This window comes from Helianthus annuus, chromosome 9 (genome assembly GCF_002127325.2).
Source record: "Helianthus annuus cultivar XRQ/B chromosome 9, HanXRQr2.0-SUNRISE, whole genome shotgun sequence".
Taxonomy (NCBI): Eukaryota; Viridiplantae; Streptophyta; class Magnoliopsida; order Asterales; family Asteraceae; genus Helianthus; species Helianthus annuus.
In genome coordinates, this window is record NC_035441.2 from 93,963,126 (window position 1) to 93,989,962 (window position 26,837).

Consider the following 26,837-nt stretch of genomic DNA (forward strand, 5'->3'; position numbering starts at 1 on the left):
CAAAATTGATTTATTATTAATTTTTGTCGGGTTAATATCATAGAATAACAATATTGCTAATTTTAAAATCATTACCTTAATATATGTTATTACCTTCGATAGATCTCTATGTTGACCAATATTTTTTTGTTAAATTAGATCTACTAAATTTTCCTACAATGTTGACCAATATTTTTTTGTTAAATTAGATCTACTAAATTTTCCTACAAATTCCGCGTTTACTTAACATATATCTCTTATTTTATATTTATTATGATAACGATATTTTTTAGTTGAACTTTTCCAAAACAGTTTACTTATGAAAAAAAAATTATATGAGATTAATAAATAATAATAATAATAATAATAATAAAGTTTTTGAAATAAATTACCAAATTTGAAAGTCCAGGAAACGACAAGTTTAGATAGAAGTTTGGGTAGAAAAGAACTAATTCGGTAGAACGTTATTAAGAACGGAGTAGAAGCGGAAGTCTAATGATTCATTCATACCGAAAGAGTATACATCTCGACAAGCTGGCGAAATTGGGGCATTTCTCCTCTGGGATCTCCAAACTTAACAAATGACGAACACACAACACTATATATAGATGTTTACCTTCGTGCGAACTGAGCATTTTACCTTCGTACCAAGGTAGTTACTTACCTTCGTATGGAGTGACTACTTTGTATGAAATGACATATATATACCTCTCTCGTTCGCTCTTAAGTCAGGTGTTCGTATCTAATTTATATAATATTCAACGCCCGCTCTATCTAGCCTGTTCGCACAGTGACAAACATAATATGCACCAACAAAATTTGTGTAACTCGAATAGATAATTCATTATATATATATGATAAGGATCCATTAGGGACCACCCTTTATTGAGAGAACCACGATAACCAATGTGAACACAACCAAAAAAAACCTAAAAAAATTAAAAAACACAAATTTTTTTAATATATATTTTTTTTTAAAATCGCTATATTTTGTCACTAAAAAAATTGAGTAACAATTATCGATACACATGTGCATATCTTGTATGTGCATATGTATCATTTCTTTGACAAATTCCGTAGTATATTACCAGTATGAGACACTTACGCTTTCATTTACACTACCATCTGTAATACATTACTTTCTACATTAACAATATTATAAATGCCATGGTCGGCCTGGAGGGGGTGGAAGGTGGGCAACGGCACAGGGCCCAAACTCTCCAGGGGCCCAAATCATTTTTAATTTTGTATAAAATTTACGTTATATAAGCTAGAATATATATGCACTAAATCCATAGATGACATAAACAAGATCTTGTTGAGGTGGTTATTGCCTTGTTTAAACAACAACGAGATGCGAATTCAATCCTAGCGTCTCCAAATTCTCTCTTTTAGCTTCTTTTTTTTGTTTTTTTTGTTAGTTGCATATGACATTTAATGCGTAATTTTATCAACTATATCTTTCTATTTAATTAATAAATTACTACCTAAACTTAGCTAAAAACAACTATTTAAATTACTTACACATAAATTTTAGTGACTGAATAATTGATGAGTTTATAATACATATAAATTTTCAAATAGGGCCCAAATTTTTTATTTCGCATATGGCCAAAATTTTTTTGGTGATTTTCGCAGATGACCCTGAGAAATGCACATGTGAATCTATATGTATGAACATGATATAATGTCTTTTGATACACTACTTTGAATACATTTTCCCTTTTAACTATCATACCATCCATAGTACACTACCATTACCCCATACCAATACCAATATGTATAATATTTTCACTTTATGCACATGTACATCAACACCCTTCATAACATACCAAACAACATATTACATCATAAAGTGACAAATGTAACCAAACCATCAACCACTATATATAACTAACCAAAAACATGTATATGGACCTACTTCATCATTCAAAATCACAAACATTTTGTACCAAAACACATTATATAATGGTCATACATAATGATGCACATGTGAATTTTTAATATTGGTAATGTAAAAAGTAGTGTATTACGGATAGTAGTGTAAATGAAAGTGAAATTGTATAATACTAGTAATGCATTACGGAATTTGTCAAAGAAATGGTACATATGCACATGCGCATCGATAATTGTTACTCGAAAAAAAAAATTAATGATAAAATATAACAGATTTTATGAAAAAAAAATTGTGTGTTTTTTAGGTATTTTTTGTATTCACAATGGTTCTCGCAATAAAGGTGGTTCTCGCATGAATCTCACCCTAAATATATATATAGGGTAGGGTTCATTTGAGAACTACTCTTTTTGCGAGAACCATGAGAACCAATGTGAACACACCAAAATAAACCCACCCATCACTACCCAAAACCTAAACACCCACCACAACCCAAAAACCTAAACCCCCTCCTCCGCTAAAAAAAAAAAAAAAAAAAAAAAAAAAAACACTCACCAAAATCCCCCCAAAAAAACCTAACCCCACACCCCCCCAAAAACCTAAAAAATCTAAACTTCGTGACTAAAAAAAAAAATTCGCTAAACTTCGTGACTAAAAAAAATAAAAATTCAACAATGCGAATGCATATGTGCATATGCATATGCATGCACATGTGTAACGGTACTTTTTGTTCAATTTTTTTAATAAAAAACCGCTAAATTTCGTCACTAAATAAAAAAAAACATCGGTACTGTTGTTCAGTTTTTTTTCAGTGACAATATGTAGCGTTTTTTTATATAAAAATATTAATTTTTGTGTGTTTTTAATTTTTTTTAGATATTTTTGTTTGTGTTCATATTGGTTTTCGTAGTTCTCGTAATAAAGGGTGGTTAAGAAGAAAATTTTGGTACCCACAAATGAGAAAAAAAATTTGTTGTAACATTTGGTACCCACAAAGAGATCAAGTTCCATACTTGGCACTGACATGGAGAAGATTTGCAAAGGATTTCGTCGTTTCTCAATGCTAATATGAACATTGGCGAAGCTTGGGGGGTCGATTTTTCCCAATTCCAGGGGGCGAAGCTGTATATACCTAAAAATTTCTATACGAAAGTACTGTTCATAACACTACGCGTCGAAAAGTTCAGGGGGGGAGGGGGCGCCCCCTGCGCCCCAAGGAAGCTGCGCCCCTGAATGTGAAAACTAAAGAAATACGTACCAACTTGATGGAGGAATACGGTCAGTATGGAAAATACAAGGGTGGTTGGGTTGATCTCGATGGGACGCTTTGGAGGAGATCATAAACGTAAAGGGTTCTAAGTAACCTTGTTATTAAGCTTACTTGTTGGTCTAGTTAGGTTGTTAGGGTGTTAGGAGGAGGGGCATACCCAAATAAAGCCTTAGATGGGTGGGCAAATTTTGGTTGAACCCATCGTTTCGTACCTTTGAGAAATAATTTCTAGTTCCACCACACTGGTTAGATTAGTATAAATAGATGTTTATGTGTTTGGAAATATTCAATTTCTCAATTGTGATTTTCGGTTTCAATATATATGTTGGCCATCCTTTCCTAATCATTTAATTTAACTGGAATGGCAAATTGTAACTTTAATATTCATATTGTTCTTTTTCTCACTAATAAAAGTCCTTAGAGTAGAGGACCAGCTTGATTGGACAGCAAGGTAACTGAACAAAATAACCTTTGAATAAGAAATATTTATGAAAAAAACTACATCACCAGACGAAGAAAAACTTCCTGCAGATTTTGAACCCTCAAATTTAACAAATGGGGTAATTATTTTCTACAGGAATTATCATAATATTATCCATACAGTTTCTTCTCAATTTTTATAGCAACTATAAGTTGTAACTCTCCTTTTCCCGTTGTCACATGTTTCCAGGGAAACAACTTGGAACACTTGAAGATTCCTCTCCATGATATAAAATTAGCAACTGGTAACTTTTCACCATCATATAGAGTAAGAGTAAGGGATGACGCACCTTGTACTTTGTACAAAGCAGAACTCAACCATTTTGATAAAGAAAATCCTTCCACAAAACGGAAGAATAAAGCCAAAAGACAAAAGAAACACATCAATGCAATTATAAAACGCATCCATCAAGGAAGAGAAGAAGAGTTTTTTAAAGAACTTGAAGTGCTTACCAGTGTTAAGCATTGCAACATAGTAACTCTACTTGGATTTTGTGTAGAAGGGTTTGAGATGATCCTTGTCATTGAGAACCTTTCTAATGGACCCCTTTTTTCTCATTTGGGAAGAGTCAACAACATGGGTACTTTTACTTGGGCAAAACGTTTGAAAATATGCATTGAAGTTGCACAGGCGCTGGATTACCTTCACACGGAGACGGAAGACAAAAGGACAATAGTAAGCCGTGATATACACAGCTCGAACATTTGGTTGGATGAAAACTGGCGGGCGAAGATTGTTGACTTTTGGGGCTCAGAATTCCTGCCTTCGAATCAAGATGAAGCCCTCATTCCCCTTGGGATTGCTGGCATACCATTCCATGCAGATCCTGAATATATGTTCACCGATAAGTTAAGAAGAGAAGTAGATGTTTATAGCTTTGGAGTTGTTTTGCTTGAAATTCTTTGTGGGAAGGCAGCCAATGATCAGATTTACCTTAAGGAGAGTAACAAAGGGCTATCGTTTGTGGCAAGGCGAGCCTACTGCACAGGAACACTACAGAAGATGATAGATCCTATGATAAATGATGAAACCAGTGAAAATAGTTTTAATCTAAATAAAGGACCTAACAAGGATTCTTTGCACACATTTATAGAAATTGCATATAAGTGTGTGGCAAAAACTCAAGACCACCGTCCAACAATGAAAGTCATCGTCAACGAACTACAGAAAGCATTATGTTTTCAAGTAAGTCGAACAACCTTTCTCGTAACTTCATATTATATATTAATCCCTAGAGGTAAAATGCATTATATACTTTTTGATAAAGCACAAGCTGATTTCCATAGCAAAGTTTTATCCTCAAATGGTTATGGTTTATATTGCGCAAACTCTCTTCACTTCTAACTTCTAGTGTTCAACTCCTAAACCCCTTTTTCTGTGAAGTTCTTAAAGGTTTTTCTCTTATCGTATTCAACCTATCAATTTTTTTGGTTGATCGATTAACATTGTAGTGATTTAATTAACAAAGGAAGACAAAAACACGATTAACGGAAAAAAAAAAAGAAATATATTTAGTGTTACACCAATGAAAGTTTGAAAGTGCAACATGTTATTTAGTATTAACCATATATATATATATTTTTCTTTTGGTAGTTTGAAAGTTTGATACTACCAAAGATGTTTAATCATATTCTTTTCTATATTCTGTTAATGGATACGGAAAGTTTCACCCAGGGTCGGGGCCCTGAGAATTCCTGTACCATGTTCGAGCTCAAAAAAACATGTCCTCGCGCCTTAAGAAAATAAATAATTAAAACTAGTTTTTCATACAACCGTGAACCATTGACAAAAATATAGCATTCGATAAACAATGCAATTAACAAAATACAAAATATAGTATTCGTATGAGTGACATACCATAAAAAACTAATAAGTTAATAGCTGACCAATGACTCATGAAACTCTCCTTTCATTCTTAATAGCAAATTGGTGAATCAACTATTCACAGTTTAATCCCAATAGGCTAACTAATCTAAACCATATGATTTTTTTTTTTTGTAAGTAGACCTATTTTATGTTAGTATTTGTTTAACTATACCCTATTATTTTTTTTACATATATAATATTGGATTTTTCTTTTTTAAATTATGTGCCCTACAAAATCACGGGTCCTGGCCGGTGGTCCTTCCCGCCCACCTCCAGGGCCGGCCCTGGTTTCACCCACTACTAGAAAATTGATGATTTCCTACCAAAATTACCGACCAAAAGAAATTCAGTCGGAAATTCCGACCACTTACCGACAAACTTCCGACTAAAATAAAAGTCAAATATTAGCAACCAATTACCGACTGCTTACCGACAAAGAAAAAAGTCGTCGGAAATTTGAAGGAAAGTTCCGACTAAATTCCGACAAAAAAATTATAAAAAAAGAAAAAAATTGGTTGGAAAGTTGTCGGAAATTTCCGACAAAAACCTTTATTTTTTTATTCAATTATATTTAGCTATATGTATACATGTAAATGTATTTGTTTGTGTCTATATATATGTATGTGTATGTATATGACACGGAGTATACACATACACACACACATATAACTAAGGTGTACAAAATACGTAATGAAAAAACCATGTTAGAAGGTTGAAAAACTGAAAAACGGATGTGGTGTCGGAAAATGGTCGGAAATTTCCGACCACTTACCGACGAAACATGACTTTTGGTCGGAAAGTTGTCGGAAATTTCCGACCAGTTTCCGACTAAAACATATATTTTTTTCATATTTAATTCTGCGTAGGTGTTTATCCGTATATATAAACGTATTTCTTGTGTCTATATGTATGTGTATGTGTATGTGTATGTGTATGTGTATGTGTATGTGTATGTGTATGTGTATGTGTATGTGTGTATAAGTATGTAGGTGTATTGGTGCATACACATACACATACATATACATATATACACACACTTATACAATAGTAAAGCCTAGTTTAAGTAATGGGTCCCGATAGCGTACACACACGTATGACTGGTTATAATTATACGTATAATTTGGTAAAGTAAGAATTTTTCATGTATAAATAATTTTCATGTATAAATAAGGTGTACAAAATACGTAATGATAAAACCATGTTAGAAGGTTGAAAAACCGAAAAAACGGATGTGGGTGTCGGAAAATGGTCGGAAATTTCCGACCACTTACCGACGAAACATGACATTTGGTCGGAAAGCCGTCGGAAATTTCCGACAGTTTTCCGACAAAAACCTTGGTCGGAAACGAGACAATTTTTTCGTAGTGACCTGTAACTAATTAATAGTTTTTTAACATTAACTCGAAGTTGTTACCACACTAACTTTTTGTTCATATTATTGCTTAAAGGAGGAGGGAGTACAATGCCCAAATAAGAAGCAAGTTGTCTTTGATAAGCATGAGAAAGCACTGGAACTTCAGTTAAGGCATGAAGTTTGGGTACGCTCCTCTATTTCCTTTCACAATTCTCTCATATATTAATTCAAATAAACTAGTATAAGACACAATTTGAGTGATATTACATGAACCACCCCTAAAATAATGTAATGAATAAATAATAATGTAAACATCAGAACACTATAAGTTCTAAAGAAATACGCACATTGGGAAAGCATGAAAACAAAGCAAATTGAACTCGGAAATGCGTATCTCCTTCCATCAACTCACCAAGGGCATCATCGTCCAAAACAGGCCGCACCGAAGGATCCGGTATGTGAACTGCTGACAAATCCTTTCAGTCATTCTTTAGGATTATGTTGTGGAATATAATGCACGCGTACGTCACGCTCCCAATCTTGGCTACAGTCATAGCCCACATGGCTCGCCTAAGTATCCCCCATTTTACGTTTAGAACATCGAAAGTGCGCTCCACATCTTTTCTTGCCAACTCTTGCAATTTTTGAACTTCTTTTCATTCAAATCGGTCGAATATCGAAACGTTTGTGAACGTTGGGTAGATCGTGTCGGTTAGATAGTATCACATTTGCATGAGTCTTCATTCACAATAAATTGATACTTAGGTGTGGTTTCATTCCATTGAGTTAGAAATATTGGAGATTGTTTGAGAACGTTGATGTCGTTGTTTGACCCAAACGACCCATAATACACATGCCAAAACCATAAATTCTGCGATGCAACCACTTCAAGCATGATCGTCGGGTATTTTTTTTACCACCGCTCATATATTGTCCTCGCAACATAGTGGGACTCATTCTACAACTCAAATATGCACAATCGATACTACATACCATCCCAGGAATATGTGATTGATACAAAACCTCAACATCGTGGCTTGTCGATCTAGAACTTCATGAGATTGCAAAGATCCCATTAATTGATAAAAAGTCATCCGTGTCAAATCTTTTGATTCAATTGCATTCACCACGTGATCCCATTTTGTTGGAAGGCTTCTCAATGTTGGCCCCAATTGATCTTTACAACTTGATATTGAAACTTGAAAAAGACAAAGGACAATGAAATTTACAAAACTTCAATATAACAGAATGATTGTGTTGATACATAATGAAATCCTAAACCCTGTCTATAATAATTCAAGAATTGCGAGTGAATGGATATGTTTCTTGATGAAGAGTCGCATCTGATGATCTTGTGGTGTAGCCGCTTCATGAATCGGTATGTCTATAATAGATGTGTCAATCCATTAAGTTTGTAGGTTATAATCTTTGCTTGCTCGCTTCCAATCCTCACACTTGTACACTATTCTATTAACAACTTAAACTAAACTATCTATTAATTACATAACAACCCTTAGACTTAAGGAAGTGAAGGGATTAGATCTTCATTCACCCCCTAATCACGAACATCCTTAAGTTGTTGTAGATCTTTTACTCCAAGTAATTTTATCTTCTCGAGTCTCCTCGGTATCCAATGGTTCACATGGATATTCTTATTCACGAAACTTGCTTCATAGGAACATTTTGTTTTACACTAGTCTTGACCGCACTTGATTTGCATCACATGAACCTCTTCTTGTGTAGTTGTCTCAACACAAACTCTACCAGTCTTGATTAACTTGCCCACCATCATATCACATGAATTAAATCCATCTCACATAGATTTTAGATAAACTAATTCACTCAGATCTCTCATACGGTTGTATCATACAACAATTTCTCTAGCGGTTGTATCACACAACAATTCCTTTTTCTGACACAGTCACAGGATACACGTGTCTTTTTCTTGATTCATCTTCTTCAAGGTTATCTCTCACAAGGGGTTCTTCATCATTGATTCCTTCCCTCACGGATTCTTCACTCTTACCTGACCCACTCATTGGACTATTTATCGTACCGTTCACAGGTTATCTCCACATCACACCGTTCTTCCCTTTGATCGTATGACATGACCAAATTTCACATTTCTACTTCTCTTCAACGTCTAGGCACATCAGAAGTGCTGGTTCATCATCTTCTTCTGTTTCGACCAAGAGTGTCTCATTTTCCTTTCCTTGGTTTTCTTGGTTGGGCATTCGTAGGCTAACTACCCAAGTTTCTCACATCTTTAATAAGTGATTTTCGATTTCTCTCTCATAGCTGGTGTTTGTTGCTTGATATCATCTCTTTGTGGTTTGTCGGTTCCTTCCGACTCATAAGAGGTGTATCCTTCACCCATGTGTTGAAATCTCCATCGTCCACGATTTTCAACATGTCGTCCATGACCCGCCTACAAGAGTTCTTCTAGATTGTTCACATGGCTTTCTTTTTTCTTCAACTTTATCCTTTCTTCATAAGCTATAAATCAACCAATAGCCTCGTCTAGAGTCAACGTGTCTAGATCGGAGTATTGCTCAATCTATGCAACTATCTGATTAAATCCTTCTTGCATGATGCTTAGAAGTTTTTGTACCAGAGTGGATTGATTCAGCATTGTTCTAAATTCACTTGCCCTTGTAACAATATTGTTTACCCTTGCAGAGAACGAATCCATAGTATCGTCTTCTTTCATCTGTAAGAACTCGAACTCTGATATGAGTGAGTGCAAATGTGCCTTTTACACCCGGCCTACACCAACATGTCTCGTCTTCAAAGTGTTCCATATCTCTTTTGTTGTTTTGCAATTTGCCACTTGCAAAACAACATCCTCCGGTATTGCTTGGAATAAATATGCAATTGCCGACTTATATTTCTTAACAACCAGTTGTGTATTATACGTCGGTTCAGTCGTTTCCCAAAATCCATTCTTTTCTGAAATTGTTTTGATGTGACTTGGCCAAACCGTGTAATTTGTAGATTTCAAAATTGGGCATTGGAATTGGGAAAAGAACATCCTTCCTTTTGAATTAGAATTGGTTGATTTGATCCGATTGTTCATGACATGATTTCTGACCGAACGATTTTCACTTTAACTAAAACTTGCAATCAAACAACCCTTTACTTTCCTATTTCTAAAATTTTCTGTCCACCAATACGAACTACTGTACCAGTTAACTTTGACTTTCTTGAATTCAATAAACCTTTAAATCTTTAACCCTTGAATAACCACAACGCGTAATAACAAAATTCCTAACTTATCTAATTTGCACTATAACCTCGAAATCATAACCCTAGATTTTGAACACAACCCTTGTTCGACTCCTAAACCAAAACTAATTTGCGAATGAAAAATAAGATTGATGAAACCTGATCGCGAATGACTTCGTGTGATTCGTTTCCTTGCGATTCCCAATGCCTAGAGCCCGGTGCTCTGATACCAATTTTTGCCCCAATTGATCTTTACAACTTGATATTGAAACTTGAAAAGAGAAAGGACAATGAAACTTACAGAACTTCAATGTAATAGAATGATTGTGTAGATACATGATGAAATCCTAAACCCTATTTATAATAATCCAAGAGTTACGAGTGAATGGACATGTTTCTTGATGAAGAGTCGTGTCTGATGATCTTGGGGTGTTGTTGCCTTCATGAATCGGTACGTCTGTAATGGATGTGTCGATCCATTACGTTTGTTGGTTATAATCTTTTCTTTGATCACTTCCGGTCCTCGCACTTGTATAGTATTCTATTTATAACTTAAACTAAACTATTTATTATTTACATAACAACCCTTAGAATTAAGGATGTGAAGGGATTAGATCTTCACTCAACACCTTCTCAATAAATTTCTGATCCTGATCTCGCATCCGCGAGGTTTCAAACTCACGTCGAAGCCCTTGTAGCTTCACTTTTGTATCTCTTTGATACTCGATTTGGAGCAGCATCCAAGCATGGTGAGTTGTGGATGCTATCATGCCATAGCCTATTGAATTATTGTCATCACCTTGGCATCCTTCTTGACATTCTCTCTTAACCGTCCAACATCATTATCTGCTGCATTGTAACCTTATCTGCCGCATTGTAACCCTGATCAATGGGTTCCCATAATTCTTGTGATCTAAGTATAGTCTTCATGCGGATGCTCCAAAATTCATACCCTTCCCCTTTAAAGACCGAAACAGTAGCAACACAACTAAATTCCCAAAAGCAGGAGTCGCCATGATAGTAGTGTTTTCACGGTTCACTTTAGTACACGTGGGCTATAAAGGAAAAATCAATTGAGGTGGATTGAGGCTAGCTCTGATACCAAATGTTGGTTAAATTAGATATAAAGAAGGTTTAAGAGCAAGAGTGAATGGAGAAGTAAAAGAGAGAAAGAAGATGAAATAGCTGGTGTGTTTTGTTTTATTCGATAAACAACTAAGCCTTTTATAAGCAAATACACGCAATGGAAACTAAGAGTTATTCGACTCAACAACTTATTTAAAATACATAGAAAACTCCTAAGGACTTGGTAATCTTAACTGACCCTTTGACCCAGCTATTTTAAATAAATGAACTAAAGTTTAAACTAATTTTAACATGAACAACACCACAAACACTTAAAAGTAGAACAAAAAGATAGAATGTTGAAGCAACAACGAGCCATGGCTATTTATCTAATTACCTATAAATAAGATATTCGAAATGAAAAACCTGCATAATGCGAAAATCATTTCATATTTGATAGCACAATTGCATACCAAAATGTGATATTGGGCTCACAGCTCCATCTGAATCTTAAAACTTAATGTGCGTGTGACGCAAAACAAGACACCCACAAAATAACCACATCATTCATATTGTATCTCAAGATGCATATATATGCCTCGATATATCATTGGTGTCATAATGACATGCTTTCGGTACATTCATAAGAGTTGGCTCGATATTCCTAGTATTTCCTACACATCAAAGTATATTCATCATGAATAGTAATCTTAAATTGAAGTTTTGTAAAGTGATAGCAAAAAAATGATTTTTATAAAATTTCCAATGGTATCTTATAAATAATATTATCCTCAAAAGTTTTACAATTGTTCAATAGGACACAATAATTTAGCCCAAACAAAGGATGTAAGATGTCACAACGAATTTCAAAGACACCGCAATATCTAAAAAAAACAAATAAAGGTAATGTTCAAAAAAGTATGAACACCTGCACGTGAACCAGTTTACAATTTCTAGTGTCGCAAGGATCCACTACGTGTTGAAATAAATCTTCAACGAGTAATTTTTACTAGAAATTAGATTTATTTCAAGATTTTGCGGGTTTACTTAAACCAACGTCAAAGTCTTCTTCTGCTTCTTTTTTTTTATTAACTCACTGTTTTAGATTTGTGTTTGTTAAATCTCGGCTATCATATTAGCACTACATTATAGGCTTGTGAGTTGATTGTGTTTGTTAAATATTGACTATCATATTAGTACTATATTATAGGCTTGATTTGTAAAAATCTACTAACCTCTTGCTATTCCCAAATAACTATTCACACGACTAACTTGAATTTATCATCAAAATCGTTATATGTTAATATGTAACACTACAATACCATAATAGTCTTTGTATTACACGAGTGGAATACTGAAAATATGTAATACATATTATATTACATATAATAATATGTATAAATAGTATTATTTTTATTATTATATATCCTTTAAATACAACTTCTATGTAAGTAAATGAAATTAACTTTATCATGCGGATTTAATTATTGGTTAGTTATTTTAAAACTATTATTTCACAAATGACTAAAAAGGAAAATAATAATATTTAAATAAGATTAGGTTACCTTTTCTTACTTTATAAAATATTTCTTAGTTTAGAATAATGGAGGGATTTGAGTAAGGTGGTGTTTGTTTTTTGGCCAGAAGCACTTCTGGTCACTTATGTCTGCGTCGCGTAGACGCGCGCAGACGTGTGAGGTCTGCAGCTCGTTTGTTTTCCGGAAGAGCTTCTCACCAAAAACGTCTGCCTCACCTCTTCCCCACGCAGACTTGAACTCATGTCTGCACAACTCTACAGACCTCTTCTCTTCTCTCCCATTTCAAAACACACCCATGAGACCTCTTCTCTGCACCACGTCTCCACCACCACACCTCCACCAAACCATTGGGTGTCAGCCCAATGGCCACCAGCCCGCATTCTAACCCGGAGGTGGCGGGTTCAAATCTTGCTTGTTCCCAATGCCCCTACGGTAGCGGATTTACCCCCAGACTCAGGGTTGCTGGGTGGCGGTCTGCGAGGTGGGATCACCTCGACGGTTGGGAGGGCCGTGGAATACCCCCCCCCACCATACCTCCACCACCACATCTACGCCACCAAATCCACCACCACATCTCCGCCCCCACGTCTCCGCCACCCGACACCCCCAATCACCTCCTACCAAACCTACCCACCCCACAGCCCCCGTTCTCCCTTAAGTGAACGGCCGGCCACCACCGGTTGGTGGTGTACGGCGGCGACGGTACAGACAGCGAGAGAGAGGGAGATCGGAAGAGAGAGAGAGAGAGAAAGAACCCGATGAGAGAGAAAGGGAGATCGGAAGAGAGAGAGAGAAAGAACCCGATGAGAGAGAGAGACTGATTGATGAGAGAGAGGGACGAAGGAGAATGAGAGACGGCTGAATCGTCGTCTCCGACGACCAGAAACGCCCTAACGGCGGCGGAACAGCGGCGGTGGTGGGGTATGACGGTGATGTGTGTCGATGATGATGATGATTATCTCGATGATGTCGATGATGATGATTCTGGTGGTTGCGACAATGGATGGTTGTGGTGGTGGTGGATGGTTGTGGTAGGTGGTGGATGGTTGAAGGCAGAGAGAGAGAGAGAGAAGAGTGTGGTGTGTAATGTGTGTGTTGTCTGTGTGTTTAGAAGATGTTTTGTAGAAGAAGAGAAAAAAACAAACCTTCTTCTCCTTGCAGACTGCAGACCTTTGGTCCACCTCTTCTCGTGCAGATGCCTGCAGATGTGGTACGCAGACTGAAGACCTTTTCCTACAGAAAAGACAAACACCACCTAAGAAAAAGTTGGTGAGGTGAAATTTGATAGTGCCACGTGCCCAACTTGAACTTTGTATACATCTATTATGTAACTATGTTATAGACTCATGTATTACATGTGTTTAATGACAGAAAATGAAAGGTCCTTAGAGATGATCATGGAGTTGATTGATTTATTTAGAAACATTGTGCTTTCCATCTATTTAAACTTTAATGATTTTTTTAAATAAGTAAGTTATTTTTGAGGTTGGTTCTGTTCAATGAACATAATTGTTATAAACTTTGAATTGTTTTCTGTATTTTATATTGTTTCTTATATCACACATAATAAATATAAATTTTTATATGAATACATATAACCCAAATATAAACTATATATATAAAATTAAAAAAAATATAACATTTTTTATTTTAAATAATGCGTTTAAGAATTTTATTTTAAAATTGATATTTTCTTATTTTGGATAGTGTTATCAAAGTAAATGGAATGAAACTTGTTCACGTTCCAAGAACACATATATATCTTAAGCATATATATACCGTTTATATATATACACACACTTTTACAATATATATTGTATAATATTTTTTTGTTATGGTACCTTCTTTCGATAAATCAGTATTTTTTATTAAAGTAAACATAAGTTGATAACTAATATTAATATTAGTATACAATATTTTTTGTTATGGTACCTTCTTTCGATAAATCAGTATTTTTTATTAAAGTAAACATAAGTGGATAATTAATATTAATATTAGTTATTAATAATATGGAAGTGAAATAATCATAAATATAAGATTATGGGTGTACTCTAATATTTAGAGTGTTAACAATGAAATCGCATATTAACTAACATTGTAAACTACTCTCTTCTTGTGTTAAAGTGTATTAAATGAGTTATGTGTTAGCATGTTAATCTAATGTTAAGATATTAAATTAATTATCATTTTCTTTTTTAGACAAAAACTCAATGTTAAAGTGCATTAAATGAGTTATGTGTTAACATGTTAAACCATTTCCTTAGAGTGAGACAAAGTAAAATGAGGAAAAAAAGTTGATGTGTCACTTAGGTGGAGTTAAGTTAGGTTAAAGTATACCCAAAGGCCTAAGATTAAACCAATTCTTTTAACTTTTATTAACTGTAAATTTACCATTTTTAAAACACAAAAAAAAATTGAAGAGAAAAAAAAATTTGTATTACACATGTGCAACACTAACCTTAACGCCCAAAAGCCCAAACCCCCACCCCCTAAAACCGAAAAACTAAACCTGAAACCTAAACCCCCGAAAACCTAAACCCACGAAAATCTAACCCCCTCCCCCCCCCACCCAAAAAAAAAAAAACTAACCCTAAAAGCTAAATTAAACCCTAAGGCTAAGTAGTATTGCATATGCGCAATACTATAATAGTAGCATTCAAAGAAGAATGACAAGTTAAATCTTTTTTTTGTGTCGAAAAAATATGCTCGAATATACTTGAATGAAAGATAAGAAAACTGTAATTTTATGGTGTATTTTTTTTAAATAATAACATATGCAGAAGATAAAAATATTTGAATATATATATATATATATATATATTCAATTTTGTCCCTCTTTCACTAAAAGCCGCGATCCCTTTATTAAGGAGGAGTTTTCTACTTCCCTCACTAAGTTTAGGTTTATAACTAAACCATCCGATATATATAATCCAATCGTTTAATATATATATATATATATATATATATATATATATATATATATATATATATATATATTATTCATGATAGTAAATGAGATCTTGTCGCATGACATTATTTAGACTATACTATAATTAAGGTAGCATAAGAAATTGGCACATGATAATTAGTGGAATTCTTTATTAGAATAAGATAGATTTATTGTATTATCTAGTTCTTTTTCATTTAATTTATGGACTGCCATTGTATTCGCTCTGTATTTGAAGTGTTAAAAAGATTTTCAGTTACATCCCATTTACTATTTATTATTTAAGTAGGTTAGAAACTCGAGTTTTTTTTCAAACTAGTCTTGGTGATAAAAATATATACCATTTAGGTGTTCCTTCAAAACTATTTATTAAATTGGGGTTTCCATTTATTTTGAATTTGCCTTTTTTCTTATAACCAACATAATAGACTTATTATTTTTTTAGTCAATCAATTTGCTGTGCGTATTTTTATTTTTTTATTATAACTTTTCTTCAATCAACCTGATATGTTTTTTTTTTCAATCAAATTATTTATGTTTTATTTATTCTGTATTTACCTTTTCTTTTAATCAACATAAATAACTTATAATTTTTTTTATATTAAATCAATATTATACCCTTTTTCATCTTGTTATAATTTTTTTTCAACCAACCCATGTCAAAGACAAACTAATAAAGTCATTTACAGTAAATTTAAATAATGAAATAAAAAAACATACAAAAAAAAAAAACTAATCAAACATTATAACTGTAGTGAAACTTATAATAACATTCATGGGTTGGGATAGCAAGAAAAATCAATTTGAAAAACAAAATGGCATGAATTTTTGAACAACGAATTTATTTTTTAATATTAACTTAGTGATATGATGAAAAAAAAAAGATGATTACTTAATGGTTTTACTTTGGTAACGAGACTTAACAATTTTACCACATCTTTTCATTGTTTTTTTGACTTCCTAATGTAATTTTAATATTACATTCACTGAATGAGGAATATACTCTGGAAAAAAGAGAATAATTGTTTTGTAGAGGTTTTAGTTTTTAAAAGACCATATTAATATGTAACTAAAAAGACTCAACAAGGAAAAAGAAAGAAACAATTATATTTTTTTCCATTTTTATTCTTTTATAAACGAATAAAAATGCTAACAGTGGGTTGATTTAATAGAAAAAAGTTATAAGTTTTTTTTCGTTGATTAAAAGAAAAGGCATACAAAATGTATAAAAATACTATTACGGTAAATAGTTTTGAAGAAACACTAAAATAATAAATACTTTTTCCACCAACACTATTTTGGGAAAACAAAACTCTTAGAAACTCATTGTATTAGTAACTAACAAGGATTTAAAAATTATAAAATGAAAATTTTGAGATAATGTATGATTAAAATTATATTATAATATGTATAAAGGGTAAATTTAGAAAAGTGGGAAAAATCCTTAAAATATAAAAAGAATAAGCTAGTGTTTGGTAAACAGAAGACAGAATTGAAGGATCATTATAAGAAAGTGAAAACAAACATTGGTTATCATATGGTAATTAAATTGAGCATTCCACAAGGACTGTAACTTCTTTCAAATATAGCAATTTTTATTTTTTGATAAGGATACGTTTTTTTTATCTATTAAAAATGAAAAGAAATATGTTATTGTTATTATTATTATTATATTAATATTAATAATAATACGAAAATCAATATTATTTTTATTAAGTATTTTACCATTATTATTATTATTATTATTATTATTATTATTATTATTATTATTATTATTATTGAGGCAATTATATTTTTGTCCTTCTTAATAAATTGTGTTTTGTTACTTGGTCTTCTTTTGTCTATTAAATTGTACAAAGCATGACTCTTTTTATTTAGATATGAGTAACCAAACATCACAATGAAATAGAATGGTCCATTTAATTCCGTTATCTCTTCCATTACTTTGTTTATTCTATTCTCATTCATTCCACTAGCTCATACTAAACATACCATAAGAAATAAAATACGAATACAAATGAGAGTGAAATAAAAAATATAATACAAAGAGGTGAACTAAGAAATAGAATATGAAATGCTGAAATAAAAGAAGTTGTAAGAAAAATCACGGGCTTACGTAATTTTGACACATGACACAACCAATTACTAATTTATTAGGTATAAATTTTATATTGTAATTATAAAAATGCCAACACATACAATCCTCCTTTCTTATCTACAATTAATTTAATATGTTTTATTGATGGCTAACTCACACACTCACTAATCTTACTTTTAAATCTACACCTTTTATCCTCCAAACGACTAAAGTCAATTTAATTAGTTGATCTAACAACTTATTTCACTTTTGTAACAAACACATATTATAAACAACACTTCATGATTTTAGAAACACTATTATTAAGCCTATTGCAAGCAACGGGGATTTAATTTAAATAAGCTTTACTAAACTAGAGTATTTAGATTGCTTTCATATTATCATTGTGTTCTTAATTAATACTAGCATGACAAATTCAATTTTTATGTATTTGGGCCAAATTCATAGTACTCCCTAACTTGGCGATAAATCCTCTATTTAGGACACAATTTATATTCAGTTTCATTCTCAATTTCTCGGATATATAAACTTTCCCCTTGTCATATATTAAATTTGCAGGGAATGAAGTTGGAACACTTGAAGATTCCTCTAGGTGATATTAAATTAGCAACAAATAATTTTTCAGACAGATACATAATTGCAGTTCGGGATAACTATACTTTGTATAGAGCAGAACTTGAGCATTTTGATAAAGAAAATTCTGACACGATGAACAAAGGCGGACATTCCAAGAGATACGACACTGTAGTTATAAAACGCATCCATTCTGAACATGACATGTGCAGAGAAGAGTTTTTAACAGAAATTAAAATGCTAATTATTGTTAAGAATCGCAACATACTCACTCTACTTGGATTTTGTGATGAATGTTCAGAGATGATCCTTGTTACTGATAATGTTTCTAATGGATATCTTGGTAAATATTTGGAAAACATGGACGCCATGCGTATTTTGACTTGGGAAAAGCGTTTGAAAATATGCATTGATGTTGCACACGTATTGAATTACCTTCATTATGAAATGGAAGAGCAAAAAGTGATAATACACTGTGATATAAGCAGCCACAAAATTGGGTTGGATGAGAACTGGAGAGCAAAGATTGCTGACTTTGGGGTCTCCGTACTCCTTCCTCCAAATCAAAAAGACGAAGCTCTGTATCACAGCGTGACTAATGGCTCAATGCGCCATGCAGATCCAGTATATAAGATGACTGGTAGGTTAAAAAGAGAGTCAGATGTTTATAGTTTTGGAACGCTTTTGCTTGAACTTCTATGTGGGAAAAAAGCATGTGTCCCGGTTTACTGTAATTACTGTAAGGAGAGTCGCAATAATCTTGTTCATGTGGCAACAAAATGCTTCTTCATGGGAACATTAGAGGAGATGATAGATCCTATATTAAAGGAAGAAACTCATGAAAACAATTTTATTCTAAATAGAGGACCCAACAAGGATTCGTTGCATACATTTATTACAATTGCAAATCAGTGTGTTGCAGAAACTCAAGAGCAAAGACCAACAATGAAAGTGGTTGTGAAGGAACTTCAGAAAGCTTTACTTTTTCAAGTAAGAAACTATTTTAAATATGCAAGCTTTATAGTTTCTCATTAACGATTTCCATCATCGTTTTGAACACCAACAAAGCCCCGTCATTACTTTCTTTACCTAATCTCTAGTCTTTCATTACTGTATATATAATAAACCATCGTTTTCTATTAGCATTCACCAATTTGTACAAATTTTGTTCTAACACCATTTATCTACAATTTTAATATAACAATTTATTTTTATCTTTCTCATGGTTCACAGGAAAACAACAAGGACAATCCCTTAATTTCACTTGAAGACATTAAACTTGCCACACAAAACTTCCATGTTGACAATTGCATTGGCAGAGGAGGGTTTGGGAAAGTCTATAAAGGAAATCTCCAAGATGGTGATGGAGTTAGGACCATTGTTGCAAAGAGATTGGATACGAGGTTTGGTCAAGGGGAACAAGAATTCCTGACAGAGCTCCAAATTCTTTTAGAGTATAAGCATGAGAATATCATTGGTCTTGTAGGTTATTGTGATGAAAAAGACGAAAAAGTCATTGTTTACGAGTATGCACCCAAAGGAAGTCTTGATAAGTTATTGAACAATACTTCTCTTACATGGATGAAACGGCTAAACATATGCATTGAGGTTGCAAGTGCGTTGGATTTCCTTCATGCGGGACTTGGAAAACAAGCAAAGGTTGTGCACAGGGACATCAAAACTGCTAACATTCTATTAAATAATGATTGGAAAGCAAAACTTGCCGATTTTGGACTTTCCGTAATAAGTCCAATAAACCAGGAATCGGATTACATCATTAATAGTGCGTGCGGCACACCAGGGTACTTGGACCCACTTTACAAAAAATCCGGATTCCTAACCATAGAATCTGATATCTATTCATTTGGTGTTGTTTTATTTGAGATCTTCTGTGGGAGATCGACGTTTGAAATTTGGAAACACGAGGGTCACTATTTAGCGAGATTCATTAAGAACCGATTCGATGAAGGAAAGAAAGATGAGGTGGTGTTCAAGCAAATAAGGGAACAGATCATGCCGAAATCATTAACAACATTTCAAGAGATTGCCTATCAATGCTTACATTACGAAAGAGAAAAACGACCAACAACAAAAAAAGTCTTAGCACAACTTACCAAAGCATGGGTATTTCAAGTAAGTATTACTAAAGCTACGAGTGTTCCTTTAAATGAATTAATATAAACCGTAACTTTAGTTTTATACATAACCTTTAAATGACAAGAAGAGATACACATATATATATACACACACGCCACTGTTTTAACTTTAGATATTCTTTTGGGCATTTTTCTATTTTAATTACTTATTTCTTTATTGTAAAATACTTGAATTTTGTGTCATATTTCAATATTTGAATAATAATTGATAACCAGAACCAAAATAGTGTGTAGATAACCGAATTGCTCATGTGCATCTATAGAGAGAAAGAGAGAGAGGAACAACAAAAAAATGGGTCCGAAAACGAATCCGAAATATCCGAAAATCCGTATCCGAAATATCCGAATTTTCGGATATCCGAAAACCGGATAATTCAAATTTTCGGATTCGGGATATTAATTTCAAAAATTTTGGATAATCCGATTATCCGATATCCGAAAAATAATATTTTTTTATAAATATATATAGTATATGAGCATTATATTTAGTTTGAAATATAGTAAATAATCAGATTCGTATGTGGATTTATGAATGTTTTTAGTTTTGAATGTTATAAATTTGGAAAAATGAATATAGATTTAGTTTTAATCTACGCACGAATGGAGTTTTTTGATTTTGTAATAAATTCGGATATCTGTATCCGAAATTTTGGATATCCGAAATCGGATACGGATTCGGATATCAATATTCACTAGTTTTTTTCTATTTAAATGGAAAGGGTAAAAAAGTAACTACAAAATCCACATAATCAATAAAAACTAAAATTAAGGATCGTAAACTGGTAACTTGCAAATTACGCATGATCAGAACAAAAAATCAAACTTGAAAGATATTAGAGAGGGAAAAAAAAAAGATTTGGTGACTATATTAGAACAACTATGACACAATAATACAAGGTTATCCCTTTATGTTTATCATTATATGCAAAAGATCTGAAAAAAAAAATTGTATATAAATTATTTTTTTACATGTAAGATTTTTTGGTTTCATAGTTCCTTATTTGTGGTTTCTCAATGAACCTTTACCTAAATATATACACATATAGGTAAACACACACATATATAGAGTAAAGTTAGTTTATAACGGGCATTTTTTTTGCTAAAAAGTATGAGACGGTTATATAGACATTATGTATCAAATTTTGGATATGAGGTTTTCGATTTTTTTTCATAACGTTATATAGAAAAACACCAAACTTATCAATTTTAAATACAAAAAAAAATGTATTATAGACATGAAATTTAAAGCACTATATGAAAAAAGTTAATCAGCATGTTTTAAATTTCATGTTTATAATACATTTGATAGCATTTTAATTTTTTTTCCATTAAAACTTAGACTGTTTACTAATAAAAAAATTTCCAAAAAAAATTATAAACAAAAACTTTCGATTTTAATGAAAAAGATTTAAAAAAATAATATCTGTGTGTTCTTTAAACTTTTTTTGGTAGTTTTGTTTTAATTCACACTAGTTCTTCAGTTGTCAACCTAAATGGTGGTTGGTGTATGATCCTCACCCACCCACATATGTAGATATAGAAAAATATGTATGTGTCTATGGTTGCTTTTCATACATCATATTAAAATTTACCTTTTTATTCGTTTGCAACTCTTATATCTTATAAACAGAACCTAGCACCAACAATCACCTTACAAATCCCACTTGAAGACATTGTTAAGGCCACCGACAACTTTCATGATGATAACATCATCAGACACGGTGGACATGGACCTACATACAAGGGACGACTCTTGCGCTCCGGGAACTTGATCAATATTGCTGCCCAGAGGATAGATCATAAGAATGGAGAGGGAGATGTCAAGTTCTGGACAGAAATATGGAGGCTCTTGGATCTCAAGCATACAAATATAGTTTCTATTATTGGATTTTGTGATGCGAAAGATGAGAAGATCATCACAACCACGTTTCCAGAATACGGAAGTCTCAGGTTACATCTGAACAACCCGAAGCTCACATGGATGCAAAGATTGAGGATATGCGTAGGTGTGGCTCGTGCTTTGAGTTACCTCCATTATGATGAGGGACGTGGTTATACTGTTATACATGGTGCCATCACTAGCAACACAATTTTATTAGATAAGAGCTTGGAAGCTAAGTTAAGTTGCTTTCACAATTCCATTAAACAGTGTTATGAGGACCAGGTCCACCATTGTGAACCAATAAGCATACCAGGGTATACGGATCCAGCAATCAAAGAGATTGGAGGTGTAACCCGCAAGTCTGACATCTACTCATTTGGTGTCGTTTTATTTGAGATATTGTGCGGGAGGGAAGCTTGTACTGAGAACGAGGCGAATAGGTTTCTCGCTCCTTTGGCAAAATGTCATTATGAAAACAAAACGTTGAAGGATATAATCTTTCCTTATCTATGGATACAAATGTCCCCCCAATCCCTCCTAACATATTCGGAAGCCGCGTATTCTTGCTTGGAGAAGGAGCCAGAAGACCGCGCAAATATGGACTACATTGTAGCTGAACTTGAGAAAGCATTGAAGCTTCAAGTGCGATATGAAAATCTTTTAAACGTATTTCTTATGTGTTTTTTGTTTGCTGTTCTTCTGTTTTGTGTTCATTACTTCTTTATTCCCATTGTTTGATTATCTTCCTTATAAAAACACTTTAAGAAGGAAAACGAACTTTAGTTACGGTATAACATTTGTTAGTTTAAAAAAGTTAGTTTTTGTTTATGTAACTCTTGTTTTATGCGTTGGAACTTCAGCTGAGACATGAGCATCTTGTTAGACATTTTTTATTATGAATCTAACGAGACAATTACCCAACCAACGGAAAAATGAAATTTCGGGAACATGCCCCAAAGAAACTCTTAAACTCCCTAAGACAACGCACTAACTGGGCCCAGACATTTGGTAAATATACCCAACTCATCTCTTAATCTCTTAACAACCTTTTTCATCTTGGGCTTCATACTGGCCCAAGTTAAGAAGTTAAGTCCATACCACTTATTATACTTTACTAGTAGTAAGAACGTGTGCAAACACGGGTGGTTTTTCAAAAACCATGCATAACACATTTTAATAGAAAGTAAAGATAGGTATATAGATATTGTACCAAAACGTTTTATCTATTATAGCTAATAGACAACTATAAACATAGATCATCTGTTAATATATCAGTTACATACGACTATTTCCATTCTCGTTTCCAAAAAACAGAGTACCCACCTATTGACAATGTAAACTGCTTATAGACATAAGTACATATAAAAGATGTCTAACAAACTTAATAGAATTTGAATACAACTTAAGTTTCAACAAACATTAACTACGAACACACGATCACCTGCCTCAACAACTTTCACCAAAGCTCAATCAAGGTTGATCAGGCCTTTGACTTCCAGCAGTTCTTTGACTTCAACAGATGATAGGTCTTCAACAGACTTTATACTTCAGCAGATCTTTGTGTATAACAGTCTTTATAGATCAGCAAACTCTGATGAGACTATCCGCTGATGATGCTCAACCACTGATGAGGCTGAGCAGTGCTTTCCATTAAGCTCGATCAGGCCTTTGACTTCAGCAGATGATTGGTCTTCAATAGTCTTTACATGCAACAGAATTTTGCATAACAGTCTTTATAAAACAATCAGACTTTAGAGATCATTACTTGTTGAGTGACACTGCCACTGGAGCGAAGTAATGTTGAGACACTGGTGTTGGGGATCATCTGTGTTAGGATCTGAGTTTACTTGATTGCATTGTTTTATAAGAAGTGTAACATGAAAAAGATAAATAAATGATCAATGCAGTAGAATGAAGTAAAACTTTGTAACACAATCAAGGAGAGAACAGTTTTCATCATACAAGCTTTTTAATCAAAATATTGAAATATAAGGAATCAATGTCATCTTCATCAACTTTATTCTCTCATCAACTTTTCCCGGATTTGCCCTTTGAATTGGAGCTCAAAATCCAACGAATCAGTGTCATCTTCATCCCTTTCCAGTTGAAGGTTCATTAGATCTTGGAGGTCATCTTCATTCAGACCAAATGCATCCTCCCTTGATAGCTTTTCAACTCCACCATTAGACCTGGATAGTCTCAATACGTGGGTATCTTTGTCAGACTCCCACTTTAGTATTTTTGGGTCTGATGGGTTTCTTGGGAGAAGTTTCATTTGTGATGAATTTGGGGATTGAGGTCTGCTTGCCAACCTTTGAAGTGTTTCAGCAAACTAAGCTTGAAGTTGTAGAGAAGCATCATCCAATCCAAACTGTAATTGATTTCTGACAGCCTCTTTTTTGAATTCAGCATCCCTCTTTTCATCTTCCTCATCAATCTATTGTTGTCTTTTTCTTTGGTTCAAGACACTGATGGATACATTAGATGATGAGAACAACTTTTTAGAAGAACGGGTCTGCCGAGGCCTATCAGTAGTTTCATCATCATCATCATCATATATACTGGCTTCTTAGGAATTGTTGGATCAGTCTTTCTGAGTTCTTCTAACTTTTTGTAAGTTAGATCAATATCCTGCTTCGTCCATCTTGTAATGGATCTAGCAGTCCCATAGTTAGCTGCTACAAGTTCTGCTATCTTTCTTTTGTACCTTAAAGCTTCATCCACATCAACCTTCTTGTATTTGTTCCAGTTGGGTGCAGATTTCTTCATTTTAGAATCCTTGTTCATCATTTCAATTCTATTAACCTCTTCTTTGAGATCTTCAAGAGACCAGTCTTTGAAATCAGACCTGTAGGCTTTGTAGGGCTTTTCTCTCATGATGATATCTAGACAATGAATCTTCAGTTCCTTTTGAAGCACATCATCTGGTGGCAGTTCTGACATAGACTTACTCAGGTCTCTAGCAAAGTCTTCCAATTTCCTAACCTTACTAAGCTCATGTGAATAAGTGCCCCGGTAATCCCTGTCAGATTTCCCTTTACTCACCAACTTGGCTATTAACTCAACTTGTTTAGCTTTCATCTTCAAGTATTCATAAATATTCAGTGGTTTACTGAAGCCTTGCAGTGATGGGAAAATTCTTTTGGATGGATCATCCTGTTTGTAAAATTGAATCATTTCATTTTGAACTGCAAACAGTTCCAGATGATATTTAACTGCCAATGGAATGTTTTGTGAGGTGGGAGCAGTGGGTGGTTGTTTGATTGGGTTGGTTTGTGGAAGTGATGAAGGTGTAATGTATGGAGCAGATGATATGGGAATTGGTATTGGTATTTCATTTTCTTCTTCATGCACCATGAACTTTCTTTTTCTGGTATAAACAAATTTTCGAGGAGGAGGACTTTTAGATGGAGAATATGCTTTTGGTGAAAAGGTTGTTTGTGAAGAGAATCTTTGTGGTGTTGGTGGTTTTGTTGATGGTGGAGGATCAAAGTGAGTGGAATCAGTGGATTGACTAACAACTGTTGAAACCACTGGTGTCTCAACAGCTGTTGTCTAAACATCTGATGATGCTTTTGGTGCATCAACATCTGTTACTATGGAAGATGGTGGTGGTGATGAGGTATTTGTTCTCTGCTTTTTGTGAGGTGGTTTTTGTGGTGAAGGTTTAGGTTTGGATGTATCTGTGTTTGACCTTTTAGAACAAGCAGTGGTTTTAGGTTTGGTAGAAACAGTGGTTGGTTTTTGTGGTGGTGATTTAGGTTTAAGGAATGTGGAAACTGGAGGTTTGTTGTGTTTGAATGATTTTCTTCTAATTGAGGTTCCAATGTTTTGCACTTCATTTTCTTTCTTTATCTTTTTCTCAACTTCCTGCCTTAACACATATGTTCTACTTTCTTATGTATCATTTCTCTTCTGCTTTGCTTCAATATTCTTATCAGTCTGTTTGTTAAGGGTACCATCAATTCCCTTTTTCTTACCTGTGTCAGATATTCCAGAAGATTTTGCTGAAGTATTCTTGGCAGGCTCTGGATTTTGTTTTGACTGATTCCTTGGTGTTGGTTTGCCAAAGTTTTTCATGGAATCTTTCTCCCCCTTTTTGGCATCATCTTCATCATCTTTTTTCAAAGATTGGTGTAGGGGTAGTGCCAGTTAACTTTGCAAGGGATTCTTTGATGCGCTTAATATCAGCCTGTGTGTCTTTGTATCTTGCATCAACCATAACTCTGATCAACTCCATGTGTGAGTTGTGGTTGATTTCAGCCAGTTCCCTTTGGGCTGCAAGAATGGGTTGTACTGAGTTCCAAAGCTCTTGGGATAACTACTGATGAGAAGGTTGACTTTTGGAAGCATCCACCAACTGCTTCATTAGATCTTTCATTTCACCAATAGTTGTTTCAATATTGGACATCCTCTCCGTCAAATCCTTGTTTTTTAATTCATCATCTAACTTAATAGGATCATCTGAATTCCCACCAAAGGTGGTTGTATCTACTTTTGAGATAGGAG

At 33.7% G+C, this 26,837-nt stretch overlaps 1 protein-coding gene across 1 annotated transcript; it reads left to right on the forward strand.

Annotated features, from left to right (window-relative positions):
- Positions 1 to 3,631: 3,631 nt before the first annotated feature.
- LOC110875888 lies at positions 3,632 to 23,066 on the forward strand. Its single transcript, XM_035976979.1, has 5 exons — positions 3,632 to 3,703; positions 3,814 to 4,809; positions 18,276 to 19,280; positions 19,524 to 20,423; positions 22,077 to 23,066. Exons 1-5 carry the CDS (start codon positions 3,632 to 3,634, stop codon positions 23,064 to 23,066), a joined length of 3,963 nt encoding a protein of 1,320 aa, XP_035832872.1.
- The last annotated feature ends 3,771 nt before the right edge of the window (positions 23,067 to 26,837 follow it).